The sequence below is a fragment of the Petaurus breviceps genome, unplaced genomic scaffold (assembly GCF_028583685.1).
Source record: "Petaurus breviceps papuanus isolate PSGF00001 unplaced genomic scaffold, PetGlider_PUasm1.0 90654, whole genome shotgun sequence".
Lineage (NCBI taxonomy): Eukaryota > Metazoa > Chordata > Mammalia > Diprotodontia > Petauridae > Petaurus > Petaurus breviceps.
This window is the reverse complement of record NW_027187301.1, coordinates 5,355,970-5,375,027: the sequence shown is the minus strand read 5'-3', so window position 1 is coordinate 5,375,027 and position 19,058 is coordinate 5,355,970. Positions and strand designations below refer to the sequence as shown.

Here is a 19,058-nt window from a genome sequence, read left to right as displayed (position 1 = left end):
ACTAGGTGCTGGGGAGACAAGAAATCGGGAACGCCGGTCTTTGCCCTCAGTCTTTGCGAGGATCAGGCTGCCGCCCGTGTGCGATGCGGCCGCCCGTACTGTGCTGGCCCGTGTTCTCCCAGAAGTCTGGCGTGGGGGGATAAATTCCCACCATGCTGCAAGCGCTCCTTGCGTTCTCAGTGTAGGGCACCGGTGGAACTCCGCCGGGCGCCACTAGCAGGTGTCCCTTGCGCTTGACATATATCCCTCTCTCATGACATTGCTCCCGATCTTCCTAATTAATGCGTTAAGTTCCTCTCCAGAGTCCTCTGGGTGATCCTCAGCTCTTCACAGGGGGTGGTGCCTCACTTTCTGCCGCCACAGAGAACGAATAAACACGTACAATGTAGCTTTAAAAAAAAATTTATGTTTTATTCGTACAATTCGAAGGCACTAACAGAGTAATGCACTAACAGAGTCAGCCTCCTAGCTAAGGACTCTGAGCCAATCAGAGGCCGCCTTCTCCGGGAAGCGGTGTCGTCCTGGCGTGCACGTAGACGTACGCGGTGCGATAGCGTCACGCGCTCCATGGTAACGGCGCTCGGCAGCTCTTAAAGATGGCGACCGAAGGAGGCGGAGGTCCGGGCGGCCGGCGTCCGAGCGGACCTCTGTGGACTCTGCTGCTCTGCCTGACCGGCCTCCGGCCTAGCATAGCCACCTCTTCTTCCATCTCCTTGGGCGGCGACTCCCACTGCCATCACCACGTCCCCTCCGCGGATGAGGTAGGGATGCGGGCGCCCGGTCGAGGTGGGGGTAGTGGGCTCGGCATCCAGGCGCCCACCGGGTCGGAGCGAGAGCCGAGCCGCGGGCGACGGGGCCCGACCTGGGGCTTGGCTTCCCCTCGGAGGTTCCGGGCTGTTGGGGGTGGCAATTCACATTCATTCGCGCTTCCAGGTTTAAAAAGCGCTTTCCTCCGAGCTGCGCAGTGGGAGAGGGAGGGTGCCGGCATCCTTATGGATGGGGCAGCCCCGCGAGAGGGCAGGCATCGGCTCATTTACAGATGAAGAAACGGAGCGCTTGACTTGCAAAAGAAAGAAGGAACAATGAAAGAAAGAAAAATTGAATCGAAGGAAGGGAGAATGAATGAATCAAAGAAAGAATGAAAGGAAAGAAGGAAGAAAAAAGAGCCCTCGTGACATTTTGTCCGTGCAGCAAGTTAAAGTAACTGGGTCGGGATTCTAATCGATCGATCAATCAATCCATCAAGTATTAAGCGCCAGCTGAGTACCTGTCCCTGTGCCAGGTGCCAGAACGATACAAATACAAAGAATGAAACAATCCCTGTTTGCTTGCAAGGAGGTTACATTCTAATGGGAGAGATGAGAAGTGCACAGGTGTCAAAAATATGTGCATAAATATCTACAGAGTTAATATGTGATAGTAAATGACTGGTAGGCTGCTAGGTGGTGCCATGTGGATTTGGGGCCCAGAAGACTTGAGTCCAAATCCAGCCTCATACCCTTACCATCTGTGACTCACTTCACCCCTGCTTGTTTTGGTTTCCTCGTCTGTAAAACGCAGATAATGATAGCACCAGCTTCAGGGTTGTGACTTCAAGAGGGAGAAAGCTGTTGGGGGTCAGGGGACTGAATCAGGAAATGCTCTGAGAGGAAGATGATGCCCAAGCATCTTGAAGGAAAAGGCTGATGTTAGGAGGGAGTGCACTCTAGGTGTGGGGAATTGGATTGCTAAATTAATTTATGACATGGGGAGACACACTCTCCAGGAAAGACCAGAATGGCAGGGACAAGTCAACTGCAATCACACTTTAATAAAACACAGAGGGTGTAGGGCCAAAGGGCACAGAAAATACAGAAACAAACAGGTACAAAGGGAGAGGAGATACAGAGGCAGATTGCTGGGTGGAGTCAAACCGTGGGGATAAGAGAATGGTTAGCAGGAAGGTCACTTAAGTACCCAGGGATTGGATTGGTTTTAGGAGCACTGGAGGAGTGTGGACCTTTAGGAGATGAAAGAGTGCGGGGGAGAAAGTGAGGGAAAGAGAGCAGCTTTTTGAAGTCTTGTTTTTAGAGGGTTTGGGGGACAGACTAACTCATATCCTTGCCACCTTGGGTTAAGTTTATTAACATATATCCAAGTCATCTCAAAGTTGGCAGCAAAACTTTAAAGTTATTGTATCTGCATTGTCTCAAAGTTTTCAGAACCATTTGGTGTTCTGCTGGTATTACTACAGATGTTTGAAATTTTTCTGAGATTTACAAATCATAGGACCAAAAGACCCTAACCACAAGGCTGAGAAGGCCTCCTCTGATTTAGCATATATTTTTGGGATGTGGTATCTGGTTAATATGGTAACAGCTTATAAATGTGACTGCTACGTTCCCCTTTGCAGTCTTACTTCCTGCTGTTTTTACTGGCCACCTATACATTTACTTACTATCCTGACTAGACATAGGTAGGAGCCAGGGAGATGGTGGTCAAGAGGACCAGAACAAGATACAATTTTAACACAGTGTCATCAGTGGGGAATAGAGAGACCAGTTTGGCAGGATCTCATCTCTCACAAGTACAAGATTTCAGTCTGCCAGGGAGCACTAAAGTGTCTACTGTGTGCCAACCTCTGTACTAGTTGCTGGAAAAACAAAGACAAAAACAAAAATGTCTCTGTCCTCAAGGAATTTACATTACTAACACATAGTAGGTGCTTAATAAATGTTTATTGATTGAATGAGGGAGTTAGTATGCACAGGGCAGTTTGGAGAGGAAGACATTTGGGGTATATATCTATAGATAGAGTTATATCTATATGTCTACAGCTGAATCTTGAAGATTAAGGGATTTTAGAAACAAATGTGAAGAGGAAGTGCATTCCAGTCATAGGGGACAGTCAGTGTACAGGCTTGGAGTGAGAAAACAGCAAGATGACCAGTTTGACTGGACTGATCATAAAGTGGGATTAAGGAGTAGGTTACCCTAGATTGGATGGAGGCTGGAAAAGATAGGAAAGGCTGGGAGGTAGGAAGAGACCAGGTTATAAAAGGCTTTAAATGCAAATGAGAGTTTATATTTTGACTTAGATGTTGTAGAGAGCTACAGGAATTTGTTGAATAGAGGAGTAACAGGGTAAGACCTGTGCATTGGGAAAATCACTTTGGCAGCTGTGTGGAGGATGGATTGTAGTGGGAAGACACTGGAGGCAGGGAAAGCAGTTGGGTCCTTGCAGTAGGCAAAGTGAGAGGTAATGAGAGCTAGTGCCAGAGTGGTGGCAGGATCAGAGGAAAGAAGGGGTGTGTGCAAGAGATACTACAGAGGTAGGCTTACAGGACTTAACTACACATTGGATATGAGGAGTGAGAAAAAGAGAACACTCGAGGGTGACATTTTGGTTTTATTGACCTTAGGTAAGGATGGTGGTGCGCCCCCTCCCCCCACCCCGTAATAGGAAAGTTGTTGTTTGTCCTTCGAAGAGGGCCATGATGTCAGGAAGGCAATGCCATGACTTGGAAGTGAATTGGATTTAATTTAGCGGCTGGGCAAAGTCACCAGCTTCACTCTTTCCTCCAGAGCCATCTGGGTCCAGTGGCAAGATATAGACAGTGGGAGACTTTACCTTTTCAAGCTAAGGACATACCGAGTTTTCACTTTGACTGAGGCCATACCCATTCAGTGGTTAAGGCTAGGTAAGAAATGAGCCAAGAATGACGCCTTTTACCTAATTAAAAAAAAAAATCAGTCTAGGAGGGGAAGACCCTCAGGATTTCAGACCAAAACAGAAAAAAATAAATTATATTAGGAAAGTAAGGGAGAGGAGAGGGAAAGATGATGAGCTTGTTTTATTTCATTCCAACCCTGAAGCTGAACCTGAACCTCCAGACTGACCAGAATCATGCCCAACCTGCAACATTTAGAAATGAGGGAGAGTTCTTTTTAAACCTTGGGAACTATAGCTGTTGGTACAGTTTTGCTGGACCAAACTAGGTGTAATGTAATGCCAAAAGAAAGGCAACTTCCCAGGTTCAAAATACCAGCATAGGTGCTCTCTATTTTATTCAGTGACAAACCAAGAACAGAGAAGATTAAAACATGACATCATTCCAAATACAGCATTTACTAAGTGTGATTAAATAATCTCCAAGTACTACCCCACCCCAGGACCTTCCAATCATTCAATCAATTACAAAGTCTCTGTTCTAAATACTTCTCCACCCCTAGGCTATACCTTAATTAAGTCCACCACAAAGCCCCTCTTCTCAAATGGAGATTAGTTTCCAAACATAAGGTCAAAAGTTCCCCACCCCTGGATCACAATTGAATCTACCCCAGAGTTACATCAAGTTTAAACACAGCACTTAATACCCAAATGGAGGTCTTTTCTTCATCTTGACAGGAGGCAAGTTCTCAGCAATCTTAGTTCCTGGGGAGACAAGGCTTAGCAAGGCCATAAGATACATTGCCAGTCCCTTCATGAATTTATCCTCTGTCTGTAGAACAGTCCTAGAACCCCTGAACACATTAGCAAAGCCCTCTCCCAGGATTTCTGTAAACATACAACAAGAAAATCCTTCTTCAGGGCTTCTGAACCAACAGAAAGGCTCCCAGACCCCTGCAACAACAGCACTGTCCTTCACCAGTGGACAGTATTCACTCTGTCTGCAGGACAGTCTCCAGACCCCTGCAACAACAGCACTGTCCCTCACCAGTGGACAGTATTCACTCTCTGTCTGCAGGACAGTCTCAGGGCTTCTTAGCGAACAGCCAGGTTCCAGGACTTCTTCAACAAAAGGACAGTCTTTCACCAGTGGACAAATCTGGCAAAATAACATCAAAACAGACAAAGTACCAGCAAAACAGCCATGTCTCCTCAGTCCTTGGCAGCTCAGGGGGCAGGTCTCAAAAGTCCAGGGCAATTCAAAGCGGCCACCAGCAATTCTCTTAGTCTCTCTCTCTCTCCACGAGGTGCTGCTTCCAAAAAGATCTTCCGCCTCTCTCTAGTGTCTCTCCAAATCTACATCACCAGCTCCTCCCAGTTCAGGACTCTCCCTTCACATCAACAAGCCCATCCCACAGGTGGGATTAACAAGCTCTGGGTTTTAACACAATCAATTTGAAAACCAAGCCAATACAGGGGAATCTTTAATTGCCATTACTATCACACTAGGTAGCAGTATGGTTGGAGAGAAGTGAATAGATGTGATGAGATATTATGGAGGTAGAATTGACATCTCTTGGCAACAGGTTAGATGAGGGGTCTTGGGAAAGGAAGAGTTGAACATAACTCCAAAGTTTCAAGTATGGGTGACTGGGAGAGTAGTGATGCCTTTAATGAAATTAGGGACATTTGGAAGAAGTGAGGGTGGGAGGGTGGAGATGAGTTCAATTTTGGACTTGTTAAATTGGAAATGTTTATGGGGCATTCTAGTCGAGATGTTTGAGGTAGATAAATATATTTGAGAAGCTCGAGGATTGTCACAACAATTTTGCTTTTACAACTTTCAAATAATCAGTTTTGCTGAAGGGAGGAAAATTCCACCTAGGCATTTCCTGCCTTACTTGGTCAGGGCCTGGCACCTGGAGTCCATTTAGCAGACTAGCCTGGGGTTGTCCTAGTAAGGATCTTCTACAAGCCTGAGGTGAATCATGTCATCAAATAGGTAGTGTCATTCAATTAAAATAAAACATCTATTCTTACTGTGTACTAGATTTAGGAAATACAAAGACAAGAATTAAATATTCCCTGTCCCCAAGGAGCTTATATTCTACTGTGAGAAAAACAGTGTATTGACAGATAAGTAAAATCTAAATGATGACCGAAAAAGCATTTGTTAAATGCTTGCTCTGTGCCAAACCCAGCATTTGGCTCTGGGGATACAAAAAGGAAAGTAAGGCAGCCCCAGGTCTGATGGGAGTGACCACACTTCGAAGAGGTTTCAGTGACAGGTCAGATGTAGAGATTTTATGGTCTCTAGGGTACAGGAGGGATCTTCTTTAATGTCATTTCCATCGACAAAACTGTATCCGTTTCTGAATCATTGACCGAGCTGAGGCCGGGTCCTCTTTTCTTTGTCTTCAGTAGTTTTGGCTGCCGAGCAGGCCGGGGCTTCAGAGAGGCAGTTATGAAGGAACTTAAATAGATTGATAAGGCTCTAGTAATAGTTGTGATTTATTGATAATTTAGAGTGCACATTTATCTTTGTAGGAATAAAATAATCATAGGGTTAAGTAGATACAGAACTATAAAGATTAAGTTTCTCTTTTAGTTTAAGTTGATAAGTTCCTCTATTCTTTAGCTCCCTGAAATAAGTTGGTTTTTCCAGCAGCTGCAGGATTATATCATTCAGTCCACATGTAGTACAAAAGTAGCATTCCTAACCTCAAAGGCCGGCTGCAGAATAGGATTTCTAAGGCAATCTCACTTCGACAAGCACAATGCTAGATGTAGATCCTAATCCAGTAGCATAATAGATTTAATTGTTATCTGGAAACTGCCCATTATGCTCCTCACACACCCATAACCTGAAATTTGTCAATAGCACCAAATGTGCACGTAAAAAGTCCAAGAAAATACACTTGGTTAAGTGACCTGCCTTGTCCAATTGAATTATGTTCAAAACTAGTTTCTTAAGATTATTGCCACTTTCTGTGACTTATAAGTTCCTCTTTCAAAAAGAAAACCTATAGGGGAAGCTAGGTAGTACAGTGAGTAAAGAGCTGGCCCCAGAGTCAGGAGGACCCAAGTTAGGTTCAGGCCTCAGACACTTAACACCCACACAAAAAAAACTAGCCGTGTAACCTTGGGCAAGTCACTTAACCCCAGTTGCCCTCCAAAAGGCAAAACAAACAAACAAAAAGAAAACCTATAAAAATAAGCTCTGTTAGTCATCCATTTGTCTCCGGCTAATAAGAAGCCAGTAGACCTGATTTGATCAAAGTTGCTAGCCTTGATTCAAAAGTTTTGTGTCTCAGACTTTTCTATTTCGGATAATAAATCAACAGTTACAAGATTCCATCCATCACCCATAAGCTTTGCTTTCATGGATGATAACCACTGCTGAGGTTAGGCTGGAAGCAGGTCAGGGTTGGGGAGAAGCTTGCTCTTCCTGGAGCTCTTGGGCTTACATGCCCTTCAGTGGTAGTAGTTCAGTAATTCTGTTGTTAGTAGTGAGGATGGTGGGTTCCTTCTTCACAGGGAATGTTCCCTTCAGTGATGATTGAAGAGGCCAGCCTGGAAATAGGGGCATTGGTCTTGCTATTCCCAGGGCTCTTGGATTCAGGTTCCTGTATTGCTTCCAATTTCTGGGGAGAGCATTAACAGTTGGGGGAACCAAGAAGGTTCTCTAGTAGGAATGTCACTCGAATTGAGCCTTAAAGGGATTAAAGGTTGCAGGGAGATAGTGGTTAGTATAAACAAGGGGGACATGAAATGGGGTGTACAGATAATATCAAGTATGCTACTTTGGCTATAACAGAATAATGGGAAATCATTCTGGAAAAATAGGTTCATGGAATCAGAAATTGAATTTGGGAAGGGATCCTAGAAGTCATATATTTACTCTAACCCCCTCATTTTATGTTATTTTTAATTTTTTCAATTAATATGCATTTATTTTATCTACCCACTTCTCCAGCCTCCCCCACCCTCCCTGAAAAACATAAGAACAGTAGAGGAAAAATTGAGGAAAGAAATGAGAGCAATGAATGAAATTTATGAAAAGAGAATTTAACAATTTGGTAAAGGAGGCCCAAAAAAATACTGAAGAAAATAACTCCTTAAAAATAAGAATTAGCCAAATGGTAAAAAATAAAAAATCACTGAAGAAACACAAAACCTGTGTAACAAATATGAGTAGAGTCAGGGAAAACAAATTCTCACATTGCCTGTATTTTAAAATATATCTCATTTTGCATCTTGAGCCCATTAATTCCTCTGCTACTTTCTATAAAATGAGGGGACTGATATGATTCTAAGGGACCAATGAAATTGGCAGAGTCAGGATTCAGATTCCCATCTTCACTCTCATTCAGTCCTTTTTCCACTTCAGTATGATGCTTTGTTAGTTATCAAAATGTTTACAAAGGCATACAAGTTCTTGACCTCTGGTTAAGAACCATCCCCTGCCCTAAAGCTATGAATTTCTGGGAAGGTGGCAACCTGCATTGGTAAAGGGAATTTACTTATCTGGAATTCCCTCCACCAGTGAAATTCAGGTCTAAGGGTTCCTTTCCCTATATGGATTTGAGAATCATTGTTGAGAGATAATAGTTAAACTTGTGAGAGCTGATTAGATGTAGTGTGGCATAGCAAAAAGGCTGCTGGATTTGGAAAAAGGACCTAGGTTCAAATTCTAGCTCTGTTCATTAATGACTTTTTGACCTTGAACAAGGCACTTAACCTCTCTGGGCCTCAGTTTAAATATCAGTGAAATATAGGGTTGAACCAGATGACCTCTTAAAGTCTCTCCCAGCTCTGAATCTGGAAGAGGGCTCAGCATGGAGTGTTTGGGGGTACAACATGGGATACACCTATAGTAAGGGGATAGAACACAAGATGATTTCATAAAGAAGTAGGGTTTGGAAGGGTTAGGAAGTCAGAAAAACCCAGGGAAGAAATCATGCAGAAGAAGCGGGAGGTCAGCTCTGTTAAATGCTGAAGAGAGATCAAGAAAGATGAGGTCTGAGAAAAGGCGTTTGCCTTGGGCAGTTAAAAGATTGTTGTGAGAGAGCAGTTTCAGTTGAATGGTGGGGTCAGAAGACAGATTATAAAGGGTTATGCTGTAAGCAGGTGATGAGGAAGTGGAGACACTGACCAAAGGTGTCTATTTCTAGGAGTTTGGCAGTGAAAAAGGGGAGACGGAGAAAGAGAGAACTGTTGCTTGGAGGATGCTAGCTAGGGAGGAATGAAGGGCATCTAAGTGTTGCAGTAGATAGAGACAGAGCAGTGGGCCTGAAATCAGGAAGACTCATGAGTACAAACCCAGCCTCAGACACTTACTGGCTGTGTGACCCTGGGCAAGTCATTTAACTCCGTTTGCCTCAGTTTCCTCATCTGTAAAATGAGCTGGAGAAAGAAATGGCAAACCACTCCAGTATCTTTGCTGAGAAAACCCCAAATGGGGTCACTGAGTGTTGGGTGCAACGACAGAAAGGAATGAAAGTATATTTTTAAAGGATGGGAGATAATCTGGCCATGTTTCCAGGCTTCAGGGAAGGATCCAATAAACAGAAAAAGAATGATTAAAATCATTCGAAAGGACCAATGGGGTGCTGCAACCACCTCTAGTAATCTTTAGTAGTCAGAGCTTGGCTTCATCTGCTGTTCTGGAAGGGCTGTCAGCCAGAAGTCATTGGCCTTTGTGGCACCTTGCCTGGAAACCCACATGGTCTGGAATCCATCCAGCTACACAGGAAAATTCCAACCAAGGTGCAAGATCACTCACCTCCAAGCATCACAGAAGCAGTGTCCTTTCAGTGTCTCAGGAGCTTTTAGTGGCTGCTTTCAGAGAGCTGCATGGATTTTCACTGTCACTTGGCTGATCATCATTTTTTCATTACTACAACTTTTAGAGACCCTTAATCGTTTTGACTGTGAAGGCCAGTCCACTTTATTATCTTTCGTTTCAAGAACCTAAATAAGAATAAGATAGTTTTTGTCCTGGACCCCCTTCTCTTCTCTCTCTACTACTTCACTTGGTGATCTCATAAATTCTCATGGATTTGATTACCATCTTTATGCTGATGATTCTCAAATCTACCTGTCCTGCCCCCAAATCTCTGCTGTCCTCCAGCCTCATGTCTCCAGCTACCTTTCAGACATTGAATTGGATATCCAAGAGACATCTTAAACTCAATATTTACAAAAGGGAACTCATCTTTTCCCCTAAAGTCCAGTGGTGGGGAACCTGCAGCCTCAAGGCCCATGTGGCCTTCTGGGTCCTCTGGTACAACCCTTTGACTGAATCCAAACTTCACAGAACAAATCCTTTTGTTAAGGGGATTTGTTCTGTGAAGTTTGGATTCAGTCAAAGGGCCACACTTGAGGATCTGGAAGGCCATATGTGGGCTCAAGGCCACAGGTTCCCCACTCATGCACTAAACCCTCCTCTCACTTATCTTCCCTGTGACTATAGAGATTAACACCATTTTACCAGTTCCTTAGGCTCATAATCTGGGAGTTATCCTTGACTCCTCACCCGCCATGTCTAATCTGTTGCCAGGGTCTATCAGTTTCACCTTTGTACTATCTCTCAAATACACCCCCTTCTCTTCTCTGACATTGCTATCACCTCAGTACCGAACCTTATTGCCTTGTACCTGGATCTTTCCAATAGCTTGCTGGTGGGACTGCCTGCCTCAAATCTCTCCCCACTCCAGTCTCTCCTGTGCCGAGCCACTAAAGTGATTTTCCTTAGTGTTGGTCTGACTATATATCACCCTTCCCACCCCTTATCCTGTCCCCCCGCACTCAGTAAACTGAAATGGCTTCCTTTTGCCTCTTCATAACCTAGCTCCCTTCTTCCTTTCCTCTCTTAACACCTCCCTGACAGGTACTCTTTGATCCAGTGACATTGGCCTCCTGGCTGTTGCATAAATAAGACACCCCATCTCTGTCTGTCCCCCAGGCCTGGAATGCTCTCCCTCCTCAGCTTTGCCTACTGCCTTCCCTGGCTTCCTTTTAAGTACCACCTAAAATCTCCTTTTTTACAGGAAACCTTTCTCAACCCTTCTTAAATTCTAGTGCTTGTTAATATTTCTAGTGTCTGTTAATTATTTCTTATTTATCCTACATATAGCTTGCTCTCTTTTCTTTTAATTTTATTTTAGACTCAAATGCCAGAACACAAATACAGAAAAGAGAAAAGAAACAAAAGCATATCATAAACTTAAATATTAGAACTTAAATGCTAAGTTAAAAAGAAGAAAAAAATAAGCATGTCATGTGCATAGCAAAACCTAAGAGAGGATTCAAAATATGTAACAATAAATTTTCATTTCAAGAAAGCCTGTATGATAAATAATACACATTGTGTTGAGAATTGACCATCTTTGCTTCCTTGAGTTTTCTTTTATTCTTGGCTGTGCACTTTTTTACTTTGTTCTTTTTTCCCCCCTCCCCATCCCCCAGAAGGCTACAATAAAGTTTAGATAAGTTTCTCTATAGCTATAAATATATACATACACGTATAGACACGTAGTTTCCCTCTGCCCACTACCTTGCCCTCCTATTGCTTGCTCATCCCCCTCCAAGGATCCTTCCCCTGTCCTCCCATTCTCATAAATCTACATACTCTTCTATACCTGCCTTTTACCTATTCTCTCCCCTTCCCCTCTAAAGATCTCTTCCCCCTCCATGTACCCCTACTGTTTTACTTCTGCATTTAGAAAACTTTTATATTCTTCTAAGCATATATATATATATATGTATATATATATATATATATATATATATATATATATATATATATATATATATATATGTATTGTTCCCTGTTAAACCTATTCCCCGAAGTTACCAGAACTACCGGCCCTCCTCTCCATCTAATTCCTCTGTATCAGTTCTTCCTCTTGCACCTCATTTGTATAAAATAATTATTCTTTCTAGCTGTTCCTAAATGGTTTTATTTTCAAACTCATATCATGCTCAAGTTTACCCCAGTCTTTCTTGTGAGCTGCCCAATTATTAATAAGAATCCTACACATACATTTAAAATTTTTATATATAAAAAGTAAACAGCCTGTCCTTATGAATCCTTTATAATCGGTCTTTGGTATATACCTTATATTTCTCTTAGTTTTTGTAAGTTGAATCTTCTTTTCAGTTCGGGATTAATTATTTTTTCTTTATCCTGTATATAGCTTGCTTTCTACATATTTATTGAATGTTGTATTCCTTGAGGGCAGAGACTGCCTTTTGCCTCCTTGTTTCTCCAGCTCTCAGCACAGTGCTTGGAACACAGTAGGTATTTAGTAAGTGTTTATTGATTGAGTTTTAAAGATAGGAGAGGCTTGAACTTCTTTCTGGGCTCTGTTACCAAGTGATACTTTCCCTATGCTAAATTAGTGGAAACTTCTAGTTTTTTTGATCAAGATATGAAACCAGACAGGAGTAAAAGAATTTTCCCAGACTGGTTACTGTTCAGTCATGTCTGACTCTTTATCGCCCCATTTGAGATTTTCTTGGCAAAGATGCTGGAGTAGTCTGCCATTTCCTTTTCCAGCTCATTTTATAGAAGAGGAATTAAGGTAGATGGGGTAACGTGACTTGTCCAGGGTCACACAGCTAGTAAGTATCCAAGGCCAGATTTGAACACAAGTCTTCCTGACCCCAAGCCTGGCAGTCTTTCCACTGTGCCAGCTAGCTGCCCCTCCTAGGCTAACCCTTCTAGATTTTTCTTCTTCAGAAGTTATCTTTGAAATGTCACTCTTTACTCTCTCCTATTGGACCTTGTAAATTCCTTTTTCTTTCCTGCAGCTATAAATGCAAAATTGTACCTTTTCCTTTTTTTTTTTTTTCTTTTTCTGATGTAACTAGATATAAGCTTTAGGAAATCTCAGTTCATTGCTCTGTGCCTATGCAGAAGTATACGATAAACCTGGGTTTTACCTTTTAGGTCTCTGCCTGTAGATAGTTTTGATTGGCAGCACTGTCAACAAATCTGTGGATATTTTCATTTCAATACTTATAGATTTGCCATATCTGGCCTGATAGAACGTTCTTTGCATCCCCTCCCACCCCCTGCAATTGGGTTCTCATATTCTCTGATAGTGGCCTTATCAGGGCTTTAAAAACATATGTGTGCATTTTTATTTAACAGTTATTTTTGACTTCCCTCTAGAGGTCCTGGTAGAAGTAAGAGAGAGGATTATCCACTACCTTCTCAGTGGGATGTTTGGGGTGTTCAGGGAGGACTGACAGCTCTGGTGTGAGGGCTTGCTGTGCCCCTTTCAGGGCTGCACATCCACCTTTGGTATCCACCTTCATGTAGCTGTCACCTGTGGCTCCAGGAAGCTGTATGTGGCATATGCAACTCCCACGAATAGTAAACCATTTTGGCAGGTGGGCTAAATCAGGTTGAGGGTAACCAAGGGGTTACAAACCCATGGATGAGTTAGGGGAGTGTGTACCTCAGGCATCTGAAGACTTCCCTCAGTGGAATGGGTAGATGAGAACTATTTGTTCCGGTGGCCATGGAAGAAGTGACTGAAGCGGGTGCTGTGGAGTGCTTAGAGCTTGGTCAGACACGGAATATGCCACGGTCCCCTGCATCCTGGCCATCGCCACTCACCTTGACTTTTGTCCTGCCACTGAACTTCAGTGATTCTAGAAGAGAGAGTGAGGCTTATGACTTTGTGTAACTGCCTCACTTAAATCCAATTCTTATGCAACTTAAGACACCCTCTTCAAAAGGAAGGACAAGCAACAGCATTCTTAATTTCATGTTATTTTACACCTGACATCTGTTCACAGCAGGAGACCAGGAGATACAGTATTAGCAACACTACATTAGGATTCAGGAGATCTGAATTAGAATACAAACACTTAGGTTTACTAGGAAGATAAATCTATTCTCCACTCAGTCTCAAGTTTCTTCATTTGTAAGATGGGATAGTAGATTTCTGAGATTCCTTCCAGTTCCAAAAATATTATGAAAAAGAATCTGATGAGCCAGGATTGGTCAAGGTGATCTGATTAGATCTTATACCTGTGTGAGATGAAAAGAGTTTGAAGTCTTGAGTCTGAGATCAGAAAAGGCCTTTATTCTCTCTCATGAGAAAGGGCACTGCTCCTGTTGCTCAAATGACATCTGCTAGGGAGAGTGCAACATGTAGAAGCCAGCCCATGGTCATATACCCCCTAACACAGAAACCCCAACTCTCTACTGGCCTTCACTGCCATTGGTGGGCAGACCAGATCACAATCTAAGCGCAGGAATCTATCTTGGAGACAAAGAACACGGAAACATGTGGGTGTCCAGTGCAAGGCCAGGAAAGCAGTTTTGTCCTTTTATCTTGTGCTGAGGTAGCCCTGGGGAGGGTCTCCATTGCTCTAAGTCTCAGATTCCTGTAAGGTCAAGTGACTTCGAAACTTAGGCCTAGTGGATGCTGAAGCCACTCTAAATTTTATGTTTCAGAATGGGGAAACTTCACTGCAAGTTATCCCTCACATACCTAATAAAGGTCACTTCATTTTGCATGCCCAAAGCTTCCCAGTGAAAAAGTATTTGGTATAGGATCCCATCCATAGGCATTGAAAAATTGTGTGTGAAAATTTTATTTGTCTGATTTGAAATTAATCTCCTGATTTGTTTCTTATGAGACATTTATTTAAAAGCCATGATAATGTAAAAACTTGTCTTGGTCTCCTTCCCTGCCCCATACAAAGATTCATTTAAACAAAAATTAGAAAAAATCTTAAGTGTATACTTTTTGTGCAGGGCAATTATTTATCTTATTTAATTTACCCAAATTTTTACTCCTTTCATGATCAGAGAGTATAAGAAGCAGCAAAACTAGAAATCTGCACAAGTATACAATGAACAATAAATCATAGGTTGTTGATTTTTGTTTTAATTGCTTGTCGGGATAGGAACTGGACCTGTGATTTCTTTGGTAAAGGGAACTTCTTGAAGAGGGAGGTTCCTCTCTCAATGCAGGCAAGCATCTCCTCTGCAGACTGTAGTCTTAAGAGAATTGCCTGTGGCACTGAGCTGTTGGATGCTGGATCCTGGGGCTTAGAGCTAAAAAGGACCCTAAAAAGCCATCTTGTCTTTTTAACACATGAGAAAACTGAGGCCTAGAAAAGTTAACTGACTTGCCAAAGGTTCGCAGGTAAAAGTAGTGGTGGCAAAGCTAGGACTTATCTGAGCACGTACTCACTCTTTTCCTGTGCAACTTTTTCAAGTTTATATCACCAGCCTCATTGAAGATAAGAGAGCATTAGTAAGGGAATTACTGACACTTGGGAAACTTGGGGAGGTTACTTCTTATTTTGAATGATGCGACCTTTGTTCCATAAATTCAATTTAATAATTTAAGTTGAAGGACTCATCTAGCTACCTTGTATGGCTTACTCTGTTACTCATTTTATTCCCTTTGTTTCTAGGTCATATACAAGGTTCATCTTAAAACAAATCATATCCTGAAGAGGGATGTTGATCAGCATTTAAGAATTAAGATTGTGTATGATAAAAGTGTTGAAGAGTAAGTGATATTATTTCATCATATTTTAATTAAGAATCTAAGCATTGCTATAAAGTGGATGAAAATATGTATAGAAGGGCAGTTATGAGTAAGGGGATGGGGCAGCTTCCAGATGTGAACATGAATAAAATACTCCAGTCTTTTTTAAAATTTATTTGTTTATTTTTAGTTTCCAGTATTCGGTTCCACAAGCTTTTGAGTTTTAAATTTTCTCCCCCTGTCTTCCCTCCCCTGTTCCTGAGATGGCAAGCAATCTGATATAGGCCTCTACATACACATTTATATTAAACATATTTTCACATTAATCATGTTGTAAAGGAGTATTAGAACCAATGGAAAGAACTATAAGACAGAAAAAAAACAGAACAAAACACCAAAAAAAAAAGAGAGAGCAAATAGTATCTTCCATCTGCATTCAGACTCTGTAATTCTTTCTCTGGATGTGGATAGCCTTTTGGAGTTGTCTTAGAGCCTTGGATTGCTGAGAAGAACCAAGTCTGTCAAAGTTAGTCATCGTACAATGTATACTCCAGTTTTTAAGAAGGATAGCTAAATTGTATTATTGAGGTCCAGCATCATAAAATATATAGCTAGAGTGATCATGAATTTGTTGGCTAAATCCCAGAACATTCAACCTATGGCATATCTTTTGAATTACGTAGTGTTACAGGGTTAAAAATGAAAGGAGCTACTTACTAACTTTTATATCGGGGAATAAACTTGTAGGATTCTTTACCCTGGTAAAATATAAATGGATTGAAGACGGAGCCAGATAAATTGAAAATATATCCACCATTTGTTGCTAATGGAATCAGGGTTGTTTTGAGTCTATCCCTAGGTTTTTAAGATTAAAAAATATGGAAAACAGGAAGGAAGGAAGAGTAAAGGTTTATTCTTTGCTTGCTCTGTGCAGGGCACTGTGCTAAGTACTGGGGATACAACTGAAAGGAAACACAAAGACAGTTCTCTGTCGTCAAGGTATATCCGAATAGAGAAATACAATACTTGTAGGGATGGTACCCAAGGGAAAGGGAATGATTTTGAAGTCTGGAAGTGAGCCAGGAGCTGGGACACAAGAAGAAGAAGGGTTGGCCTAGGCCTCTCCACAAAATGAAGGCTCCAGGAGGATTTCGCCAGTGAGAAAAGAGTACAGGCAGCATAGAGAGATGTGCCAGGTTTAGAAGGCCAAAGGTGTAGATGAATGTTTCAGGGCAAGGAAGCCCCAGGCGCTGACAGGTTAATTGGATATTCCTTTTTTGCTACTGGAAGAGATGGATTGGAGACAGACCATTAGGGTCACCAAACAATGTGCTTTTTTTTTTCTTTAATTAAAAAAAGTTTTAGTGGGCTTTTTTTTTTTTTTTGATGTCACCTTCACGTTCCTATAACAAAGAATAAAGAACACAAAACAGCTTAACAAAACACACCCATCATCCATGTTGGACATTATTTGCAGCATTCTGTACCCCTAGATCTTCATTAGTACAAAGAAGGGAGGGGGCAGGGGCCTTCTTGTAGGTCTTCTTTGAAGCCAAATTTATACGTTATAATTTCACAGCATTCAGTTCAATTTTTTGTTCTATGTACATTGTTGTAGTTAGTTTGTATATTGTTTTCTTCTGCTTATTTCATTTTGTATTAGTTCATATAAGGCTTATGTTCTTCATGTTTACTACTTGTTTGATGCATATCGCTTTACACTCATGTGCCAACATTTGTCTATCCATTCCTCAATGAGTGGTGAAAGATGAAATGAATGGGGAACACAAAGTTTGCTCTTCTAAGCCTATCAATTTATTAAGCACTTCATGCCAGTTGCCTAACAAATCAGGACCAGGCTCCTTCCTAAACTTAGGGCTAGACCCTGAATACTGGGAGACATACTTTGTATACATTGAAAATAATTAATCAAATAAAACCAATTAATTAAAAGAAAACAATATAATATTTTGTAATTCAGTTTCTGATTGGATAAAAGATTATGGACTTTTTAAGTTGGGAGGAGGAGAGCAAACAGGTGCAGTTCCCTGAATTTAGGAAAAGGTGTCCCACTCTCCCCAAGTGTATCACAGGAATGTGGAAACAATAGCTGATTGATCAGTTTGGGGCCAGTTTTCAGATAACACATAAATGTGTTGCTTGAGATATACATTCATGAGAAAACAACTTTCATTTACCTTTGGATCTGACTTGAGTTTCTGGTTAGCATAACCAGGTTAAGGTTCTATATACAGTAGGGAGATGTGGTTCGGTTTTCCAGTCATGTAGGGCTAGGTTCAAATGATGCAATATGGTTTTCTCCTAGTTCCCACAATTGAATAAACTTTTCTCACAAGACAGAAATTGGACTAGATCCATAACTGAATTAAAACTAAGGTAGCTTCAGAATTGAGTCACAAGATGAGTCAGTATGGTTCACTCACTTTCCATAATTAACTGCTTGCTGTTCTTACCCCCTCAATTTCCTTACCAATCAATGACCATCTACTTTGTTTTCCTTTTATTGGAGACTACAGTAATTGCTGCACTAAAATTTGGGGGGTTTGTTTGGAACTTTTATTTTTAATCATTGACTTCCTGGGAAGAGCAATGGACTCTCTAGTAAAAAGAGTCTGAACATTCTCTTCTTGAAATCTATGCTTTAGGCAACATCTCCTTCTTACTGTCTTGAACATGACTCTCCATTTCCAAGCCTTTGGACTGGCCATCTCCCCCATGCCTGGAATGTACTCTCCCCTGACCTCTCTCTCTTAGATTGTATACTTTAATTTAGGACCTTCCTTCAGTTTAAGTGCTTTGAAGCTTTTCTTGATCTTCCCAGATGCCAGTATGATCTCTCCCAAAATTGTCTTGTGTCTGTGTTGTTTATTCCTATATGTATACATGCTGTCTCCTCTGTAAGTTGCTTGTTGGGAGGAACTTTTTCACTTTCTCCTTTGTATCTCCATCAACTAGCCTAGTGCTCAGCACAGAGTAGATGATTAAGAAGTGCTTGTTGATGGATTGATAATTCCAGATTGCTTCCCAAAACGTTGAACCAATTCTCAGCCCCACGAACAGCATATTAGTAGGTCTGTCTGTCCAAAACCCCTCCAGTATTTACTATTGCCAGATTTTTTTCTTCTCTGCTAATTTCCAGTATGGGATTTTAAAATATTCTTATGTCTTCTTTTTCAGGCTGCTTTCTGAGAAAAGGCACCTTGTAAAGGTAGGTAATATATGTTGCCCTCTCCATGAACAACTGATCAAAGGGTATTGGTAGAATATGGATCAGGTATCACAAGAAAAATTTCAGAGCTTCGCCTGACTTCTCAGTAACAAGGGCATTTTTAAAAGGGTTATAATATCTCTTTAGGGAGGATTAGGATATTATTAGACTTGTCTGTCTAAAGCCTTGGCTATCTCTTTATCCTTAACCAGGATTACTGTGCTGGGCTGCTGAAGACCTGTAGAATGTTAGCACTTTCCAGAAGGATGCTTAAAGACTTACAAGACCCTTTGTTGACTATGTAGACTCTTGTTGTAGTATTTATATGAGAAGCAGAGAGATTCTGAGTGACCTTATGTTCAGAACTCTCCGACTGCTCAGATCTAAAGTCTCTCTCTATCCAGAGATACATGTAAAGTGTATAGTTGATTCAGACAGTCAGAGCCCTGTCTGTTGGTCTTTTTTTCTCTGCTTTATATCTTCTCTCTATTTTCTCTGAAGTTCAGGGTTCCAACTTTTCCCCTAAACTAGTGAATGTAAATTAAAAAGATTGTTGACCCCTTGAACAGCTATCTTTCCTAGTAAAGCAGATCTAAGAACCTGTGCTAGCAGCCATCCTGGGGATGCCAGTGTGGTTGCCACTACAGTCTCTTTC

The 19,058-nt window shown here is 41.6% G+C and overlaps 1 protein-coding gene across 2 annotated transcripts in view; it reads left to right on the top strand.

Moving 5' to 3' along the window:
- The first annotated feature begins 452 nt into the window (after positions 1-452).
- Positions 453-19,058, top strand: part of LMLN (leishmanolysin like peptidase) — a 57,543-nt gene continuing 38,937 nt past the window's right edge. Inside the window, exons 1-3 of one of the 2 annotated variants that reach the window (XM_069064979.1) lie at positions 453-761; positions 15,098-15,195; positions 18,373-18,403. In XM_069064979.1, coding sequence (XP_068921080.1) covers positions 597-761; positions 15,098-15,195; positions 18,373-18,403 — 294 coding nt within the window. In that variant the 5' untranslated portion in view covers positions 453-596. The remainder of the gene's footprint in view (positions 762-15,097; positions 15,196-18,372; positions 18,404-19,058) is intronic. The other variant, XM_069064980.1, reaches the window with a different exon arrangement.